Source organism: Mchenga conophoros, linkage group LG7 (genome assembly GCF_057382185.1).
Source record: "Mchenga conophoros isolate Kocher_MC1m ecotype Shallow Benthic linkage group LG7, M_conophoros_male_GT1.1, whole genome shotgun sequence".
NCBI classification, from domain to species: domain Eukaryota; kingdom Metazoa; phylum Chordata; class Actinopteri; order Cichliformes; family Cichlidae; genus Mchenga; species Mchenga conophoros.
Window position 1 is genome coordinate 49,452,570 of NC_140532.1, and position 20,850 is coordinate 49,473,419.

Consider the following 20,850-nt stretch of genomic DNA (forward strand, 5'->3'; position numbering starts at 1 on the left):
CTCTAATAGATGCAATATCTGGTTTTCTGAAGAAGCAAAAATAATAAAAAAATTGGAATGTATTCACTGTGTCATCATTATTATTCATTTTAATGATATGTTAACTTGAGTTAACCAGCTGTCTGTTTTACCCCCGCTGTCAGCCACTATCCTCCTATGAGGTTGTTCTGTTCTCTTTACTCATTCATTTTATGAGCACCACTATCAGAAGTCCTGACACAGTGACTTTGGTAAAATGGAGAAGCTGTTTATGGGCCTTGCTTGTTGATATTTAGCAGCAAGTAGCAAGAAGAAGTGATGCTATATAGCTTGATACCTGGTGTGTCCTCTCTTTAATCTGTGGTATTGCCCAAGAATCTATCTTGGGTCTCCTTTAATTACTATGTATAATCCTGTCAGAGTAACTGGTGTCCTCAGTTGCCAGATATTTACAGACTCAAAATGACCCTGTATTTTTCCTTAAAAGGTCATTTAAAATTTAAAATGTAAAAAGAAATCTGTTTCCTATGATCTATGTCCCCTCTAGTTTCTAGCATGTGAAACATCTAGAGACTGCAGATGAGTAATGCTGCTGCAGGCTAGGGACAACAGAATTGTTCAGATTCACGGGCTACCTGTTAAATTGTGCTAAACTGATTTTAAGATTTACTCCTTTTCTTTCATTAAATAAAAGGTCTAGTTCTAGTATCTGCGGTCCCCTAACTTTATGTGAACCTCACCACTGCTTGAGATTCTCTAGCAGATCACTAATGAATATTCTTAATTTAGTGGCCTGACATTTTCACCCACTTTTGTGTGACTTATTTTTTTCATAATTGTGGAATTTGTTTTAAATACATGTGTCCTTTTTTTCTTTTTTAAATCAAATGTTGTTTCCATTTTATTCCTGATTGCATTTCTATTTATTGTGTTTAGTGTGGAAATTCAGCTTCTTAGAAAATTTTGTTACAGCTTTTTTATTTTTTAGCATTTCATAACACTTTTTAAAAATATGATACATAATTGTAGCAATGAAAGACTAAATGAGAATTTAACTGCAAATTTGAGTTTATTGTTTTGTAACATCCTTATAAACCATGTTAAAAAGTAACAGTTCAAGGCAGAGGTTTGGCAGTACATATACGTTTATTGACAGTCGACATGTGGTTGTTTATAACCTGTGTATTCTGGAGAGGAATGTGAGCATGCACTCTTTCCCCAAATGTACTGGTTACACACTAAACTTTGGATTTTCTGTGTAAAAAAACAAAACAAAAAAACACCTCAAAACTGATGTGTTTGCATTTTTATATACTATGAGAAACCTACCTGACATGCTGTTTGGACCAATTATTTTGTGACAATGTCACAAATCCGTTACATCAAATTAATTGCTGATAAACTTTTGATATTTGAGTAGCAAGGACATTTTACTCATACAAGAGCAATCAGGGTTTTATGTTTTAAAAATATTCAAGAAAAAAAGTTTAGTTAACAACAGTCTGAAATGAAATAATGTAAAAATAGGCTTAGAAAAAAAAATCTCGTTTTTCAATTGAAAAACATTTTTTATTACTGATAGTTGTTGTTGGGGTTAATACCACATGGTGAAATCAATCCCATCTTTATTTTTTATTCATTTTTATTGGCTTGGGTTTTATTGACACACAGTAGCAGACTGCTGCAGTTTTTAAATGACCGTCACATCTGTTTTACTACTTTCAGTCTTTGGACCCTGGAAGACTGCTGAAAAGAGGAAAACCAACGAAAAGCTTCTCAGAGGGGCCAATACTTGGAGCTAGAGCACATCACTCACATCACTCACTCACACATACACTGCCAGGCTCAGGGGACGTTAGAGAAACGACTTTGCAATAGTAGGATGTGCATAAGCACTCCTTAAGACACCAAAAATATTAATTAAAAAAGCAAACAGACAAAGAATGCTTCTGAAGCTGTTGAGCTTTGCTGCTGTTCTTACTGGAGGTAAGTCAGGCTCTTATAATTACATTTTTAAATTGTATGTTTGACAATCTTATTTTTATTTTTCCTCTTTTCACCCCCAAAAATGAGCCAATCACAGAAAGTAATGATTCAGTTTTTTATTTTGAAAAACAGAGATTTTTTTAAATAATCTTAAAAAGCAAAACATCAGAAATATGGACTGCTGTTTTCTGATGTAACCTGGCTGCAGGAATAATAATTACGTTTTGCAACATTGGTTTAAAAAAAAGCTTTTGGAAGAACATGATGCGCAGAAGATCATGTGACCCGAAGTCTCAGGAAGACACTTACGAATCTAAATGTAATAATTACTTCCATTAGCGCAGTATATTTAACTGCAGATATCACAGAAGCTTGATTTATTTTTTTAATTTTTAGTCTTTATTAATTGATGGTTAGGTTTAGGTTAGAATTCGGTGCTTTTTTATGATTGCTTGACTAATTAAGGATTCGTGGAAATCACGCGCAAAGTTGTTAAAGTGAAACATTTACCCAAAGATTTGTGCAAACTGACTGACATGGCTAGACTGTAGCTCTGTCATGCGACTTTTATGATTGATGAGCATTCAGCGTTCAGCTCATCAGCTGGGGAAGTTGTGTACTTATCAACCCAGCAAAGTAGTCACAGTCTCTATAATAAAAGCCGTTATAGAAATTCACCTGAAGTGGAGAAGTAATGTAAATATCTAAACATCAGACTATGCAGAGAGAGATCATAGTGAAGAGATCATTTTCTCCCATAAGTAGTATTACATCAAAACCGAAAAGGAGCATATTATATCTATGTGGCTGGAAATGTGCTGCCTCACATGCTAACTTTCAATATTTTCAGCTCATAGCCAGTGCCAGTCAGGCTGGAGGGAGTATGAGAACAAATGTTACTTCTTTTCAACTGATACAAAGTCATGGTTGGAGGCAAATGAATTTTGTCTGGAGCATAACAGCAACCTGATGAGCATTCAGGACATTCATGAGCGGGTGAGAAACAAAAAACGGGGGACATTACAGAGATTACATAAATAATGTTGTATCATTTCTCACTCTCTGGTTTTATATTTTCATGTCCTGTTTCTAGTTATGGGTGAGGACACAAATCAGCTCAGAGATCTACTGGTTCGGCCTGAACGACCGCACCGTGGAAGGTGTCTGGGAGTGGAGTGATGGGAGTCCTTTTATACAATATCTGTCGTATGTAATGCGTTTACTACTCTAGTGAAGCCCAACTTATTTATTTTATTTAGTAACCATGGTTCTTTTTCACACAACTTCCATTGCACGTGTGCTCATCTTTGTGGGTGAGCTTTTCCTTATCGGACTTGAGGGTCAACGCCATGGTTGGGCATATCAGAAAGCCGTGAAAGTCATTAGCATAATACCTGATCATTAAGAAATAAATGAAAGATATGTAAGGTATCTTTCTTAATTTTATCCATAATAATTATCCATTACGCTCCTATTTCAGACACTGGATGTCAGGCCAGCCTGATGACTGGAATGATAATGAGGATTGTGGTCAGGTGGTAGGCTATAACTTTGGAGAGTGGAATGATGAAAACTGCAATAACACGAGGAAATACATCTGCAAACACATCAACTGTAAGTGAAAAGAGTACAGTGGGGGAATTGGTTCGATCACCTCTTTAGCCACGCAGTTCAATCCAGTTTTATTTATACAAGGTTTGCACACATCGCATGCAGTGATCATTTGATATAATGGATTGTGGTGCAAAATTTACGTGATGTATTAACATTGTTGTTTATACACCAGGCCAACGATACAATATAAAAAATTGCTTCACATCTCCCTAGTCACCATGTATGTTGTAACCATAATAAAATCTGAGTGTTGAACATCCATTGGCTTGAAAAAACAGTAGTTACTAAATGTAACCCTGATTCTATGAGTATGAGCGCAACACCCCAAACATGTCATACCACTGGCTGTGTGATGTGGCCAGAGCTTGGTCTGTGCCTAAGGACACGTCGTAAATCATTCTTCGCTATAGCAGCTTAAACATATTTTCTTCCTTCCTCCTCAGCAAATCCTAGCCCACAGTGTGACTTAGCTAACGGGTGGATGACGTACGGCTCCAACTGCTACAAGTTTAAATCAGACACAAGAAAGAGCTGGACATCAGCTAGGCATGACTGCGTGGCGGATGGAGCAGACCTGGTGTCCATTACTTCAGCAGGAGAAAACCAGTTTGTCACGTCAAACATGGGTGAAACACATCTTGACCTCTGGATTGGGCTTTCTACACTGGTAAGAGAGGCATAGTGTAGGATTAGTAAACAGACTTACTTCTTTCTAAATGGATAATTTGACCTTTTTTTCTCCAGAAATGCAACAAGATTTCATGTCAAGTGGAAGTGGGGAACAGTCAGCTTGCCTGGTCTGATGCCACACAAGTGGGCTACACAAATTGGGCTGAAGGTCAACCCACAATGTAAGGTTTCATACTGTTGAAACAGACTCTCAAAGTCAATATTAATTGACTAAATCTTGCATTTTCCAACAGTGACACTCAGGTTGGCAGCTGTATTGCAATGATCAAGGATGAAACCAGTTCATTTGGAGACTGGAGGTCCCACGTCTGCAGACACGAGCGTCCTTACATGTGCAAACGTCCACTGAATAGTAAGACTGATTGTTTTGGAAACACAAGGTTTACCATTGTGAAAGCATTTTATTTGGTTTCTGTTTTTTTCTCTCACTATTTCCGACTCTTGTTTTCCCTTCTCACCTGCAGCCATCTGCCCTGCTGGCTGGCAGAGCTTTGGTGGCAGTTGTTACTGGATGGTCAGTAATATCAATCTCTTGACCACCTGGCACGAGGCTTTTACAAAGTGTTCTGATATAGGGGCTCACCTCCTGATTATAAACAGGTAAAGAAAAAGAAAATTTCCCAATCAAAGTGAGACTATTCTGACCAATGATAGTGTTACCAACTTCCTAAATAATAATAAGGTGCATAGTCTTGTGTTAAGAATTTAGCCTTCGTGAGTTCAGGTATTTGATTACACACAGTGATTCTCATTTGCCATGTTTGTTCCATTCTTCATGTGTAGTCAAGAGGAACAGTATTTCATTAATGGGAAGCTCCCAGACTTTCATCAAGTGGACATACCTGACATGTGGATTGGTTTATCAGGTCCTCTATGATTTCGTGCTCGTGAAAATGTGAAAAAGACATTGCCATTTTATACACGATTAATGAGAAAGCTGTCTAAAATCTAAAGTTATTTATGTATGTAACATTACCAGATAAGGACCAGGATGGCCACTTCAAATGGGTGGATAAAACCGAAATAACCTTCTCAAACTATGGTGCCGGTTGGCCCAGAAACACTGAGAACTTCTGGGACTGTGGACAGATCTTTACGGGTAACGATCGGTGCTCTGTTGCTCTGTTCCTAAGCTAATCGTTTCGCGTGTCATTAGATTGAGGCTGCTATTACAAGACCGATTAACGTTCTCAACATTCTTATCCAGGAAATTATGACGGCAAATGGGAAACAACCAACTGCTTTAAGAGCCTGGGATACATCTGTGAGATGACCGGGGGACAGAACCCGAAACCAACTTCAGCTCCTGGTCAGTCAAACTTCACATTCTCTCTTTCCTTGCGGTCAGACCACACCTTTACTGATAACTGTTGATTTGCTTTAGATTCCCACTGTGACACTGGATACTTGTTGTATGGGGACTTCTGCTATTACTTTGAGACCAAGATGGTGAAAAACTGGCAAGATGCTGAAGCACACTGTACCAGAGAGCAGGGTCACTTGGCCAGCTTCCACACAGAGGAAGAGCTGAGTTTCCTGATTGGTGAGTTACTAAGAGTACAAATCAAACTATGACTAAAGTGAAGTATTTCATTAACACACTCTATCAATGCTGATGTGCTTTTGTCTTGACATTTTGATAGCTCACATGCCAGGGGCAGCCTGGGTGGGTTTGAATGACATTAATGTTGAAAACCAGTTCGTATACACCGATGGAACACCTGCAGTAAGTGGCAAAGCCAGAGCAACCTATATGGCACCAAAACTTGTATTTCTAACCTATTTTCTTATACTGTGTAAAAGTGTGAAAACATTCATCACAAACCTAAAAAACTTGAGACTATCCTCTATCCTTCATAATATTTTACGGTGTCAAAATATTACACATGAAAATACTCACGGTTTCTTCTGATCTCAGGATTTTCTCCCATGGGCGGCAGACCAGCCTGACAACTGGATGAATAATGAAGACTGTATGCACATCACAGGAACGACTCACAATGATCCTGGAAAACTCAATGATGACTTCTGCACAGCCACAAGGGATTATATCTGCAAAAAAGGTGTGATAAATGCATTCATTTTTGCCTCTTCCTGAATTAATTTTATATACTGAGTTTATATTTAGAGTTATTCCTTGTTTCGTATTTCTGTAGCCAAGGGACAAGGGCCTCCTCCCCAGCCTCCAACATCTGGACCAGGTCAGGCTTTAAGCTACACTGACAAATGATGATTAAATACATTTATCTCAATATGCAAATGTGTGAGCAGCTGTGTTTGTTACAGGCTGGAACGATAAATGCGGTTCTTGGACCGCTGATCCTTTCAATGACTACTGCTACCTGTTTAACTACCTGTCGATGAGGACATGGGCAGAGGCTCGAGCTGACTGCGTCAATCAGGGAGGAGATCTACTCAGTATCACTGAGCCCTTTGAACAGACCTTCATACAGGGTATGATCCTTACATCTTTATTTCACTGTTCAGATGAAAAAGATGGTCATTTGTTGTTAAACAGTGTTACAGAGGCCCTGCTTCATTAATATTTGGGTATTAGAATCATATCATACTATAATACATCATTAACATATCATAACTGCTTTAAAACGATTAAAAAACATTACATACATTACAATACATTACATAGGAAGATTACAGAACGCATGTTACAGATAAAAAACTGAATGAACTGTAACTGTATGAAATAAAAAGGGGCTGTGAATGATCCCATTCTTTCATATAAGTTGCTAAAATAGGTTGATACCTTGAGGGCTAAAGGATTCTATTGAATCGTGCTGTTGCTCCTAAATATGAAAATATGACATTTTTAATCATATTTCAGTGTAATAATATGCTAAATGTGATTTTTTTTATTTTTATTTTAGACGACATATTTTAACTGCTTTTCTCAATTTCTCAGTCAACTTCTCACTTTTCAGTTTGTAGGTGTTTCAGAGCTGATATGTGCAGATCTTTGCTTGAAATTTATGCTTGAAAAATTTTGCAGTTTGGAGCGGTGTAACTAGTGATGTCTTTTTCAATGCTACCACTAGTGGGCACTGGAGACTTTTTCTCCCCTAAATACTGTAAATCATCTTCAAAGACTGACTAGGTATACAGGTACACTCCCACTTTTGGGTGTGGCCGGTGCAACAAAGCACACATAACTGCAACCAAGGAGTGAAAAGGGCCTAGAACTTTGCTCATTAGTCTGGTGTTTTATCTTTATCTTCACATTTGACTGTTTCTTATTTCTTTAGATCTATTAATAATCTCAACCTGCTATAATTTGCTGCTTTTTTAAAATATCCTCTCAGCTTTAATCCAGCAGAGTCCCACTGGGATCTCTATGTGGATGGGGGGTCATGACTCCATGACTGAAGGTGGTTGGGAATGGACAGACGGCTCTCCGTTCAGATTCATCCACTGGAATGCAGGTTAAAGGCCAAATCTGATGCTTTATAAATACTTACAGACTTAAAACTAAAGACTAAAAACAAAAACTAAAGTGAAAAATATGCTCGTCTTTTCTCACAGGGAACCCAGATGACTATTATGGCGAAGACTGTCTGAGTATGCTCATAAACAATGGCTACTGGAATGATGACAACTGTGAGTACAAGAGAGGATATATCTGCAAGCGGAGAGGTGAGAAATGATGCTCCAGATGATGCTTGGAAAATAAGAATTTGACAATTTTCAGATTTCTGATAGATGTTTACTTTTTCCAGGAAGAACACCTGAGCCACCTCCACCTCATGATGGTAACAGTGATACCTCAGTGTTAATTTGAAACAATAAAAAGATACAGTTGGTTAACAGAGCAAGAGATTGAGATCTAAACATACTAGTTTTCTTTAAAAAGCATAAATAATTTCAGTTTGCACATAATAACAGAATTATTACAGAAAAACCAAAAATGACCGCAGTGAAAAACTAACCCCTTTACTGACTAATAGCACAAACCACTGCCGTGCAATGATGTGCTGTAAATTTTCAATGCTTAAAGTTTGTAAAATCAAGTAAAAACTGAGGTTTATCTTCCAATTTACACACAATATAAAAAACTGCTGTCTCAGTTGTCACCTGGAAAAAAAAGAAATCAGTTCAGACTTGAGAAAAAGAATTGTCACTGCTCACAAAGCAGGAGATGGATATAGTTATCACAGCATTTCTAAAGTTTCAAGAACTGGAGTGAGAACTAGTATAAAGAAAATCAAAGAGAGCCACACCTGGCAGATGTAGAAAGTGAAAGATTTCAAAGAATGAGAAATATGTCTACCCCAGAATAACTGCAAAGACACTAATGAATAACTCAGCCAAGTCAGGAATTATAATCTTGAAAAGGACAATCACTAGAACTCTACACAGGAAGGGACTGTGAGGTTACAGACCAAGAAAAACTCCTCTTCTGCAGAAAAGATAAGTTTAAGCTGGACTGAAGTATACTATAGACAACCTGGAGAAAGGTTATGCACTGGACGCATACCCTTTGGTCAGATGACATGAAACTAGAGCTCTTTGCCCACAGAGACACTGATTGTATTTAGAGAAAGAAGGGAGAGGTTTACAACCTTAAGAACACTGACAATGACTCAAAACGTACATCACTCCTGGTGAAGAACAACCTCCAGAAGACCAAAGTGGACGTTACTGACTGCCCTTCACAAAGCCCTGACTTGGAACATCTTGGAAATTTGTGGGGTGAACTGAAGAGCCATGAAAGAAGACCATCGAATCTGCGGGAGGTTGAGAGAATGGACTGGAATCACTCAGGAGACGTGTGAGACCTGCTGAAAACTACAACAAATGACTGCAGGCTGTTATCCAATGAAAACAAAAATGCAAAACTGACTATTGGCATAAGGGAGGCTAATAATTTTTTGGCTTTGGTGAAATTTTTTTTTTCTATGTGCAAAGTAAAAAAATTGTAAGTCTCCAAATTAATACTAGAATATTTGGAAAAGCTGTGTTAAAAATTCCTTGCTCTGTTTAAAGGTACTTGGGAAATTTTCATGTTTAGGCTAATTATTCTACCCTCATCTATAATATATATTATTTTTGCACTGGAATAACACATCAACTTTTTATTGTAGGCTTTCTGACTGCACTGGTATGCCAGGGCTCCGCTGCTGTCCTTCATTGTCCACAGGAAAGTGTGATTAACATCCGGTCTGCTTTCTACGGACGACAGAATGCCGACATCTGTCCACACTTCGATGGCTCAGAAAGTGGTGCTGCACATTTGTTACAACATATATTGATGATGTGTATTTGATTCAGTGATTTTTTGAAAACTTTATCTGCAGGTATGTATCAATGTAAATCAAATTAATTAAGTAAATATTGATATTACTATATTCTAGGCAACTGCACAGTAGGCGGCATCCTTCCTAAGTACAGAAAAATGTGTGACAACCTTCCGTTCTGCTTTGCGTATGCCAATGTGGACCCAGACCCCTGCCCCACTGTTTCCAAATATCTTGAGCTCATCTACAGCTGTGAACAAAAAGGTAACTTCTCCATCGGTTTCTCTAAACATTTTATAATCAGTGCTAATGTTTACTGTAGTATTACATATTTATCTTGAGTTAGTGCAATTCCGGCTTCATGCTTTTGTGCTTTGAATGCTCAGTGTGCCTGCATGGCTTGGGTCTTGAACATGGCAACATCTCAGATGCCATGCTCTCTGCTTCCTCCTCCATTGGCTCCTTCACTCCAAACAAAGCTCGTCTGAATGGAAATTCCTGCTGGATGCCATCAGGAAATGGTATGCACCAACCCAGGGATCACACATGTGTAATAATATTTGAATTGTTAGTTAAAACTTGAGGTTGGGGTTCTGGGTTTTGGCACAACAAAGGTCCTATCTTCTACCCTGTCTCTGTCCTCTTACAGCTGCTTCAAGCTGGATTCAGGTAAACCTTGGTGAGACCAGAAAAGTGACGGGGATTGTGATTCAGGGTTGCCCACAGAATGACCACTGGGTGACCAAATTTAAGATTCAGCACAGTATGAATGGATTGACCTGGACTGACTACCCAGCTGATGGGGATGTGAGTAAGAATTGCATGAAACTGCATAGCGACTTTGTGGTCTACCACCTGCCAGACATCAAGACTGTTCAAAGCCACACTTGGGAGCTCTTGGACAGGTTTATCTGTTTAAATATCCATGATAACAATTTTCTATTTCTCTCATTCAGTTCCAGATTTTACCAGGAGCAACAGACAGAAACACTGCTGAGACTCAGCTGCTGGGGACGCCTGTGTCAGCTCAGTTCATCCGCATCCTTCCAGTGGAGTTCAGCAGTCAGGCAGGCCTTCGGTTTGAGGTGTTAGGATGCACGCCAGACTGTAAGGAAACTGACTTAACTCCAGATTAAACCTTTTTTCAAATACAAATCTAAATTTATATGGTTTGTCATTATAAAATATTGGTTGTTCAACAGATGCAGTTACATGTGCCAGCAAGCCCAACTTCAACTTTGCTAATGATAAAATGACGTAAGTAAAAATATATTTTTCATCTTTTTTTAACAAATATACTGTAATAAAGTTGAATTTGTAGCTCTTTGTGTCATTGTTCTTTGGATTATTAGTCACACATTTCTACACTAATTTTCATGTCTTTCAGTGTCCACTGTCCAGCAGACTGTGCCAAAGCTGGTTACACAGTGTATGGCACTACATTGTATCGAGGGGTACGTAAAAAATAAATAAATAAAAGAACACTTTTTAATTAGAGTATAGCATCACGTCACTTAAACTTCTGGGATATTGATATGGTCAGTTAAGTAACAGAGGTTGTTAATTAGTGTCGGTATCACCATTGATACCTAGACCCAACAGAGGTTGCACAACTAGTCCGACTCCTGCAGGCCGGCACATCAGTACGTACCATTGCCAGAATGTTTGTGTCTGTGCATGCATTACCTCTCTCTTCTTTCTTAAACAGGACTCAAACATCTGTGCAGCAGCTATCCATGCTGGAGTGGTGCTGAATGAGATTGGAGGAGACTGCACTTTGCTAAAAGCTGACGGACAGAACTTCTACCCTGGATCCACGAGGAATGGCATTACCTCACGGCAGTGAGTAGATGAGTTTCTTAGTTCTTGTTTTGTTTTTTAGTAGCGGGGCAGTCCCGAGAGGCTGATTCAATGCCTTTACTTTCAACAGATATGATGGAAACTATGCTGTGTCTTACTTTTTTGCAGATGGAGGTAAGTTGACATGCAGTTAGAACCTCTTAATTTCTTTCAGCTTCCACTTTTTGAAGAAGTAATGATGATTTTATGAGTTAATCTGTTCTGTGTTGTTATTCTGCCGTTTCCCTTTCCACTCTCTCCCACAGAGCTGAGATGCTCCGGACCTGACTGGTTTGAGTTTGGGGACTTCTGCTACAAACCTTTTGGAGACAAAAAGACGTGGCATGATGCTCAGAGCAGCTGCAGGGCTCTGGGTGCTGAACTTGTCTCCATCCTCTCCATGACAGAGCAGAGCTGGCTGGAAGGCTACCTGTACATGGGTATGGATTTACACTTATTTTCTCTGTGTTTAAACTAAAGTAGATGTTAAAGGTTTAGAAAAGCCTTTTACATTCTTAAGTCACACTTGATTTAAACTTGATATTTATTTGTCCTTCACAGCCACCAGTGACGTCTGGATTGGTCTAAATGACCTGTTTTATGCTGGCTTGTTCTCATGGTCTGATCAACACATAACAACATTCACCTACTGGGCTCCAGGGGAACCCAACAACCATGATGGGTTCAGTGAGGACTGTGTCGAGATGTTGCACCAGGTGAGAAACCTGAAAACCCTCACTGGTGAAAGCAAATAAAGTGATCTTTGTAGTCAGTTGTGGTCTTTTTGACATCAATCTTAATTGATTGATTGATTGATCATACTAATTTTCCTTCAGTCTGGCCGATGGAACGACGTGACCTGCACAGAACTCAATACATACATCTGCAAAATGCCCAAAGCACATTACCCACTGCCTTCTGTACAGCCCACTGTGTACGGATGTCCTCAGGTGCGACAAACATTGACTTGTCACATTTCTCTGCCTTTTCAAGTTCAACCTCACACTGCAGAAGTGACAATGCCAGATGTGTAATAAGGTGTTTAATGTGTGTGTCAGGGCTGGGAAGCATATCGCTACTCCTGCTACTGGATGGAGGAGACGACTAGGAGCTGGTCTGATGCTAAGGCCTTCTGTGAGGAGCAGGATGCCGTCTTGCTGCATATTGGAGACATGTGAGTCACATGTCTGTCTGAGGGTGATATAAGGATGCTTATTATTGCAAAACTACAGATTCTGGATTTTATGTATCTGGATGATACATAAAATCTTAGCCTATACTTATGGTGCTATAATCCAGTGTCACTCAACAACACTCTTATCTCTGAAAAACTCATGAAGAAGAATTTTCCTCCCCTGTGATTCACAGAATATTTCATAATTCCCCCCCCCGGAATCCAAATAATTTCAAAATTTTAGATTTTTTTTTAAATTGCTCCACTTGTATAGGGGCAATTTTTCCAGCTGAGGTTGTGCACTCCAATAGTCTTTTTTGTACATTATTGTCTGTTTGTCATTATCATCTCTTTGTTCCGTTTTCCTGCAGCTATGAGCAGTCACATTTTACAGCGGCGCTGTCAGGAAAGACTGGTTTTTGGTGGATTGGCCTGCGTGCTCATGGGGGGGCAGGTGGAGGGGTGGACTACATTTGGGATGATGGTTCATCTCTCAGCTTTACTCACTGGGACAGGAACCAGCCAGGTACTGACCTAACACTGACCTACATAAAGCTGGCTAGCTGCTGCATTTCTGAAATATTTCACTTTTTTTGGTCCCATTGACTTTGAATGGAGAACCAGCTTTCTCTCACCTCTGCTTTGTATGTTGAAGGTTGTGGCTTTGAGAACAGCATGGGACATTTTTCACGATGATTTGTTTTGGTATATATTGTGTAATACACATCAACACATATTTCAGATTTTTTTCTCCTCATCTTAGACAGAAAACTGTAAACATTTTCCTGTTTACAAAATTATTTCAGAGGGACAACTTTACAACAACAAGGTAAATGTCGCTGAGGTGGGCTGGTTTAGCTCAGTTGGATGAGCAGGCGACCATATGCTGCACGGCTGATAGTTAGGCTGATAGATAGTACAGCCCAATCTGGTGGGGAAGTGTGGGAAGCCAGATCGGGCGCCCCCCTTCCGGCCCTCCTCTCTGCTCTCTCCAATCTTATCTTACTTACTTCTCTTACTCCTCTCTATCACCTTTTCTGTCCCTTTGAAGAAATAGAATAAACTGTAGAAAACTAAACAGGTAAAAGAAGAAGCGAAATAACAATTTTAACATAAACCAGTGACACACTCTGGGGCCTGATCAGCCCTGGCAGGGCCTCCTTGGATGAGGGTGTCCAGTGATAATGGCCAAAACGCCCGATGAATCCAAGGTCCACTACTGATGATGTGTCCCAAATTTTAATAATTTAGATCAGATCTCTAATCCCTAAACCTAACCAAGGAAAAATGGCAAATTAGCTTGGGTAAAAAGAACGAAACTTGAGGCACACAACAATATGTGCCGCTGGTAAAGTTTCTGGGCTGCTTTTCCTCATAGCAGCCATCCCCCAAGATTTTCTCCATCAAAAGCAATGCATTGTCAGGGATTGTAACATCTAGTCCTTTTACTGAATAAAGCCAAAAAAATATTTTAAAAAAATAAAATGTCTCTGAGGTGAAGGTGACTACACTTTGAAAAACAAACAAACAAACTTGTAGGACTGAAATTCTTCCAAACACTGAGCAATTCCATTAGGTACAGAGTAGCTGCTATCTGAGGTACAGTACAGTTTGCCTATTAAAAAAGCTAGCCATGGGTTTATAAGCCATCTCACTTCAGCTTTGTTAGCCAACCTCTTTTACCTCCAACTTTTTTGCTGCACCAGAGGCAAACTACAAAACGAGCCCGCCAGTAACAACAATCCCACCCCAATTTCTCCAGAATTGTGTAGTTTAGTTTTTTCTTATTGTTATTATTATTAATAATAAACACAAGAAACCAAAATCTCTTTCTGTTTTTAGATAACGGTGGTGGTACTTGTGTGGCTATGACAACGGGTCAGGTTGGTGGTTTCTGGGATGACAAGCAGTGCTTGGACAAATATGCCTTCGTATGTGAAAAATACAGACCTGACATCAGCCCGCCCACCAAGGCCCCGACTGTTCCTCCTGCACAGGGCTGTGCTGCTGGCTGGACAGCCAAACCCCATTTCAGGCACTGTTATAAGGTAATAACAGCTCAAAGTTAAACATCTAAAAGTGTGATTATCTGCAAGAGAAGGTCAGTTATTCATTTTCCAGGGGCGATTTATTGCAGCTCTTCCACAACGTGGACTGGTCCTTGAAGAAGAGCTGGGAAGCAGCGCTTGAGGACTGTATCGCCAGAGGTGGTAATCTGGCCAGCATCCACACTCAGGAGGAAGAAGAGTTTCTTGCTCTGTACAGCAAAGGCACTACCAAGTGGATTGGTCTCAGGAGCAACCCAATAGAAGGAGGTGAGCAAAATATATGTATTGCAGACTGGACCCGGTTAAATGGAAGCCAAATAAAGAATAAACCTAAAAACAACTCCTCCCTTATTGCAGGATATTCTTGGAGCGATGGCACGCCTCTGTCCCACACCAACTGGGGTGACGGGGAGCCAAACAATCACGAGGGTCGGGAGGACTGTGTAGAGATGGTGAGCAACGCGAATGGCACCTACTCGTTGTGGAATGATCTCAACTGTGACGCTCATCAGGATTGGATATGCAAGATTACTAAAGGAAAGGATCCCATCCTTCCCCCTAGGCCCCCATCACCTGAACCAGGTAACTAAGGCACCTGTCGTTTCTCTACAGAGGGATCAAGTCATGAATTTGCTTCCCTTAAGGATAGAGCAATTTTTATATGAATTCAGACCCTCACAAACCCTCACAATGTCTGAGTGTTTGTTTTTTCCTAACGTTTCAAACTTCAGCTCCCGATTGTGGCTCGAACCCCGGCTGGAGGAAGAACAAAAACATCTGCTATTACTACAATGACACTGACATAGTGGACTTCCACACAGCTTTCACACGGTGCTATGCAGAGAAAGCCAGACTTGTGTCCATCCTAAACAGAGAAGAACAAGCATATGTTAACAGCATGGTATGCTTTTTCATCTTTAACTTCATTAGAGATTATTTACTGTGGAAAAATGAGTGATAAGTCTTGCTGCTGTTTCAGGTGGGGACAGGAAAGGTTACTGCAGCCTGGATTGGCATGAGGATGTTTGGCACAGTAGATGGACAATACGTGTAAGTATGTTTCTAAGCAATTGCACCAAAGCAAAGAAATGTTAAACAAATCTTTTTTGTGTCATTTTCTTTTTTCATAGTTCTGATCAGCAGAGTTTCCATTTCACAATATTTAGGGATATTTCATGTCCTTAAAACTGATATTTAATGTAACAGATCAGGACTTCATGCTGAGGGTCCAGGGGAGGGGGAGAGAAAATGTCAGAACAAAATTTGCATAAGCCAGGGCTGTATTACAAATAGCAAAGTTTTACCGTCTTTGGTTTGCTATGTTTTAGTTTTTTTGGTCACATTTATACACAAAAATCAGCCCACAATGAGAATTGCCACAGAAAACATCTTTGTGTCTTTATTCAGCGCTGGGCACTCACAGAGCCCTACAAATTCACAAATTGATTTTCATATATTTTACTTTTTCTCCTTTTATGTACTATAAAATTGGAAAAACTATAAGTTGCCCACAGCTGACTATAAGTCAGATTATATCATCTGACTTCAATAAATATTTGCAACCTCACACAGTATGCAGAAAAAAAATGAGAATGATGCACATATTTACACGTGTGGGACAGCAGGAGTAACTTCATCAACATCAATTGACGTTGATTAGATGAACTTAGATGAACACCACGTGAAACGCCTGATTTATTTAGAGAACAGCTGCCCTAACCTCAAAGATCCCACAGTTTGAATCAAATTATGAAGGAAAGGTTTGCCCTCATACCGGAACATGTTGATTCATCTTTATCTCACTTATCTACAATGCCATACTGATTACAAAGAGAAAAACTTGCATTCAATCTGTGCTGTGTTATTTTTGTTAGTACCCTTTTGTTTGACCTAATTTGCTTTGCTGTCGGTATATCGCACTGATGATTATGAGTTCATATATGTGACCATTGTTATCATTGCTCTGGTTAGTAAATTTAGACAAAATTCACTAATTTACTACTGGTTAAAAACATTCAACATACTTTAACAGATTTGAAGATGAGGAAAATCTTTTCTTTTAATGTAAAACTGTAAAAGTTCTGTTTTATGTGCTCAGGTGGGTCGACCACTCCCCTATGACATACACTCACTGGGCTCCTGGTGAGCCCAACAATGCTAACGGGGAGGAGCAGTGCGTGCAGATGAACAGACATCAAGGTACTGCACCTTCTGTCAACTGTCAATTTAGATCAAATACGCTATTTTTTAACTAATGTGTCTTTATGACTTAACTATAATGATGCGTGCAATATACTCTGACTTGCTAAGGTGGATGGAACGATGCCAACTGTGGTCGGGCTTCAGCAGGTTACGTATGTAAGAAGTTCCCCGGAGATATTCACACTCCGCCTCCACCAACACAGCCCTGGGAGGGCAACTGTCCTGCAGGTAACATACACAGTTTAAATACAAATTTGGTTAAATCACACAGGCTGACTAATGCTGCTGGTTCTTTCACATCAGCTGGAGTATTTTTTCTCTGTTTATTACTCATTACGATTTTCCTCCTCCCCTGTAGGTTGGCTGCGTTTCAACAATAAGTGCTTCATGTTCAAAGGAAAAAAGAATGATATTAAAGGAAACTGGTCATATGCTCGAAGTTGGTGCAGGGAGCAAGGAGGAGACTTGGCAGTCATTGATGACCAGTATGAGAATGGTAAGCTCAGCATATAACCATTAAACAAAACATTATTAGAACAGAGGTTTCCTCCACAGAGACGGCTCTTTACATTTCCGTTCTCTCCTACAGACTTTGTTGCTAGTTACCTGAGGGACCTGGAGCTCCCCACATGGATCGGTCTGTCAGATCTCTTGGTGGAGAATCAGTACGCCTGGAGTGATGGGGTCAGTCCAGTTCTGTACACCAACTGGAATGACAAAGAGCCCAACAATGCGAACGGAGTGGTGAGGACACTTTGCTTCAGATTATCACTAATCGAGTGAAGCAGATGGGAAAGTACTGTAAAGTTGTGGGCTCATAAACAGGGAAAGGACACATTTAGCCTTGACTATTCTTGGTTTGCTCAACAGGAAAACTGTGTGACGATTACTCATAGCCCCCTATTAACTGGCAAATGGAACGATGACAACTGCGACAACAATCACAGCTTCGTCTGCTCCAGAAAGAAATGTTAGTAAACACTCCAGAGATAATTCTTCCTGCTCAGATGCAATTGCATTTCACAGACTACAAAAAACATTTTAAATGCATGCTAGCTTAAACCTTCTTATTAAGTATTTGTCAATCTCCCTAAATATTAGCAAGCAGTATCCAGCCGCCTCCACCCACAAAGAGCCCCTGCCCAGCAGGCTACATCTCATGGTACCTGAACTGTTACAAACTGGTGGAGGAGCCAGCGACCTGGGATGCAGCTCAGGCAGCCTGCAAGGATCAGGGAGGCAATCTGGCCAGCATCGACATGAGCTACGACCAGGCCTTTGTGGCTGGAGCGGTCCTGCAGGGAAAAGCTGATGCCTGGATTGGACTGAAGCGCAAGGTGCTGTTTAGAGAGAAACAGAAAAGTTTAGTTCCAAGTAGAATTCAGAAGAATTCGCATTAAATATGCTACAAATAGAAGAAAAATACTCCAGGAAAGGCACTAATTATAGAAGGTGAAAACACCTTATTACAAGTAAAGATCCTACATTAATAAAAAGTATTGAGAAATTTTTACTAGGAAGATTTACTTTTAAAAAAGTAGACGCATTTCAATTAAACTAGGAATCAAAGGCAGACATCTCTAATATAAAAACTACCAGAGCTACTAAAAAAAACAACAACTGAGTAATCAGTTGTGGATTTAAACCTTCTGTCTTCTCTCACTGGTATTTGTTTTTTTCTGCACTCTTGGAGTCACTTCCTTGATGCTTGTCTAACGGCACTGTGTGATCCATGACAATCTAAACATTTAATCATATGTTGTTGCCTTGTGATGCAGGATGATGGCTCCTACATGTGGACAGATGGTTGGCCAGTTTTTTTCACTCAGTGGGGACCAGGAGAGCCCACTAACATTAAGGATGAGGGCTGTGTGAGTATGCATGCTTCGAGGATGTTCCACGGGACCTGGAATGACACCAAGTGTGACCTAGAGAAACCATACATCTGCAAGAAAACCTCAGGTACAAGCTCAATCAGAATTGAACTTTTTTTTCTTTCTTTTTAATTGCTTTTAGTCAGTTTCTGACTAATTATATATGCTTTCATTTATATAACCTTTAATAATAACACTTGTGTCTCAGAGAAACCTCCAACCACTCCCGCCCCTGGTGATGGGATGTGTCAGCGCTTTGCGATACCCTATGGCAAGTACTGTTACTATGTGTACAGTGGTGATGTCGGCTTCTCTTGGCCGGACTCTGAACACTACTGCCAGGCAGGCAGGATGGAGCTGGTCTCCATTCACAGCAGAGCAGAGGTAGAATTCCTCAAGAGCTTCAACTACAGCAAAAATATGAACCTCTGGATTGGCCTTACCAGGGATAACAACTGTGAGTTTACAAATGGAAAGAAAAAGAGAGAGACTCGTTGCTTTCACAGGGCTATTGTACCAGGGCTTAATTCAGTAAAATGAATCAACTTTTCTTTTAAACCTGCAGTTGGCTGGGCCTGGACAGATGAGACCTCTGTAAGCTTCCTCAACTGGGCTCCCAATGAGCCCAATTCAGCGTTTCACCCAGGGAACATGGCCGAGAACTGTGTGGAGATGTACAAAGACGGACGCTGGAATGACAACAACTGCATGGAGAAGAAAAGTTTTGCTTGCCGCCACCCTCAGTGTAAGCATTTTTCCCATTTCCCTTTTTAGATATTTTAATGCAGCACAGATGTAAGGCAATTTCTGCAGCTTTAATAACGCTTATTGAATTTGGTAATGATAAGCAGCGGAATAACAGGCTCTTTGTAAATCTGTCTTTCAGTTTATCAAACAGATGAGAACAAAAATCCAATTTATCCCACTGAAGCTCCAGCTAACAGTAAGTGACAAATATGGTTGCTTTACAATATAACTTGGTTTTCATGTCAGCAAATAATAATTAAGCCATGCATTTAATAATAAACAAAACAAAACAAAAAAACCCCCAACAATAACAGATCTAAATCAGCTAGTCCTTGTAGAGCAAAATCGCCCATTTGGATTTCTGAGACTTTGGGGACATTTGTGGTCCCCAGATGACCAAAAAAAAAAAAAAACTACTTTGGAAATTCCCCAACTTTTCACCTGTTGCAGCCTTACAGGTTTAAGTGTGGATTTCAGTTACTAAGTTGGTCATTGTTCATGGCAACCGTTAATAATGTCCCCTGCCACAATCATTAACAAGTGTACTGATCCACTTATTTTATTTAGTACCACACACAGACTAAAGTTTTATTTCCTCTAAAATTTCCCCATCTGCCTTAACCTTATGTTGTCTTTGTTGCCAATTTAACATCCAGACACAACTATTACACAAGTATTGAACATGTTAGAATACTAATAATAGGGTTTAGTGTAAAGCGTCACTGAAATACAATCGCATAGGTATAAGCAAAGTAAGACATTGGAGTGATTCTAGCAGGTTAATATCTCACCTGAGCTGGTTTGTCTCAGACGTAGGGCTGATAGCCGGCATCGTCGTTGCAGTCATTGTGGTCGTCGCCATAATAGTTGGACTGTTCTACGTCTTCAGTGTGCGTGGATATAAACTGAGCACCTTGAGCTTGCCAGCAAAAAGCACCAGTAGAATTGATGTGGTAAGTTTTTAATTAGCCTGTCATGGTTGGATAAACAAATGTATTGATGTCAGTGCTAAAAACTCATGTCATTCTTGTGTTGCAGCCTGCCTTTACCAACCCCAACTTCGTAGGAGAATCGGACACATAAATCGTCGAGCTTTTCACATTAACACTGATATTTTTTGCAAATCAATAACATAGTTTGTTATTTTTATACAATGCAGACTATCCCTGCTCTCAAAGGGCAAGACAGAACATGCAAACTCCACACAGAAAAGCCTCAGTTGGCTGGTGGATTTGAACCCAGAAACATCAGTGCTGCCAGTCAACATGTTGTGATACGCCAATACCATTAAAATATAGTGAGATAACATTTCCCCATTTTTCCACATGCAGCAGTAATGATGTCGATATATAGCCAGTTGCTGTTTTGCAGATTTTATAGCAAAGTGCCAAATTATTCTCTCTTTTTTTTTTTTTTTTTTTTTTTTTTTAAATAAAACAAACAACTGT

The 20,850-nt window shown here is 39.8% G+C and overlaps 1 protein-coding gene across 1 annotated transcript; it reads left to right on the forward strand.

The window, feature by feature from the left end:
- The first annotated feature begins 1,772 nt into the window (after positions 1-1,772).
- On the forward strand, positions 1,773-20,821 carry LOC146570992 (uncharacterized). Its single transcript, XM_085279888.1, has 50 exons — positions 1,773-1,965; positions 2,816-2,961; positions 3,059-3,171; positions 3,446-3,579; positions 4,023-4,246; positions 4,324-4,430; positions 4,503-4,621; positions 4,734-4,869; positions 5,053-5,135; positions 5,249-5,368; positions 5,477-5,578; positions 5,654-5,812; positions 5,913-5,995; positions 6,188-6,332; positions 6,426-6,470; positions 6,556-6,723; positions 7,587-7,706; positions 7,807-7,917; positions 8,001-8,033; positions 9,366-9,503; positions 9,636-9,782; positions 9,905-10,039; positions 10,168-10,325; positions 10,475-10,625; positions 10,721-10,775; positions 10,906-10,972; positions 11,227-11,360; positions 11,449-11,492; positions 11,624-11,797; positions 11,919-12,073; positions 12,194-12,307; positions 12,416-12,531; positions 12,903-13,057; positions 14,374-14,579; positions 14,669-14,846; positions 14,937-15,161; positions 15,311-15,480; positions 15,559-15,629; positions 16,678-16,778; positions 16,890-17,009; positions 17,140-17,277; positions 17,371-17,525; positions 17,652-17,751; positions 17,883-18,118; positions 18,560-18,743; positions 18,864-19,112; positions 19,221-19,400; positions 19,542-19,598; positions 20,213-20,355; positions 20,441-20,821. Exons 1-50 carry the CDS (start codon positions 1,923-1,925, stop codon positions 20,483-20,485), a joined length of 6,492 nt encoding a protein of 2,163 aa, XP_085136014.1. The 5' UTR covers positions 1,773-1,922; the 3' UTR covers positions 20,486-20,821.
- The last annotated feature ends 29 nt before the right edge of the window (positions 20,822-20,850 follow it).

Excerpts from the sequence above, each read along its gene's own strand:
- LOC146570992 (XM_085279888.1), top strand. The coding sequence starts at position 1,923 with ATGCTTCTGAAGCTGTTGAGCTTTGCTGCTGTTCTTACTGGAG. Across the intron at positions 11,798-11,918 it reads GGAAGGCTACCTGTACATGG|CCACCAGTGACGTCTGGATT; the intron begins GTATGGATTTAC and ends TGTCCTTCACAG. Across the intron at positions 13,058-14,373 it reads CTGGGACAGGAACCAGCCAG|ATAACGGTGGTGGTACTTGT; the intron begins GTACTGACCTAA and ends TTCTGTTTTTAG.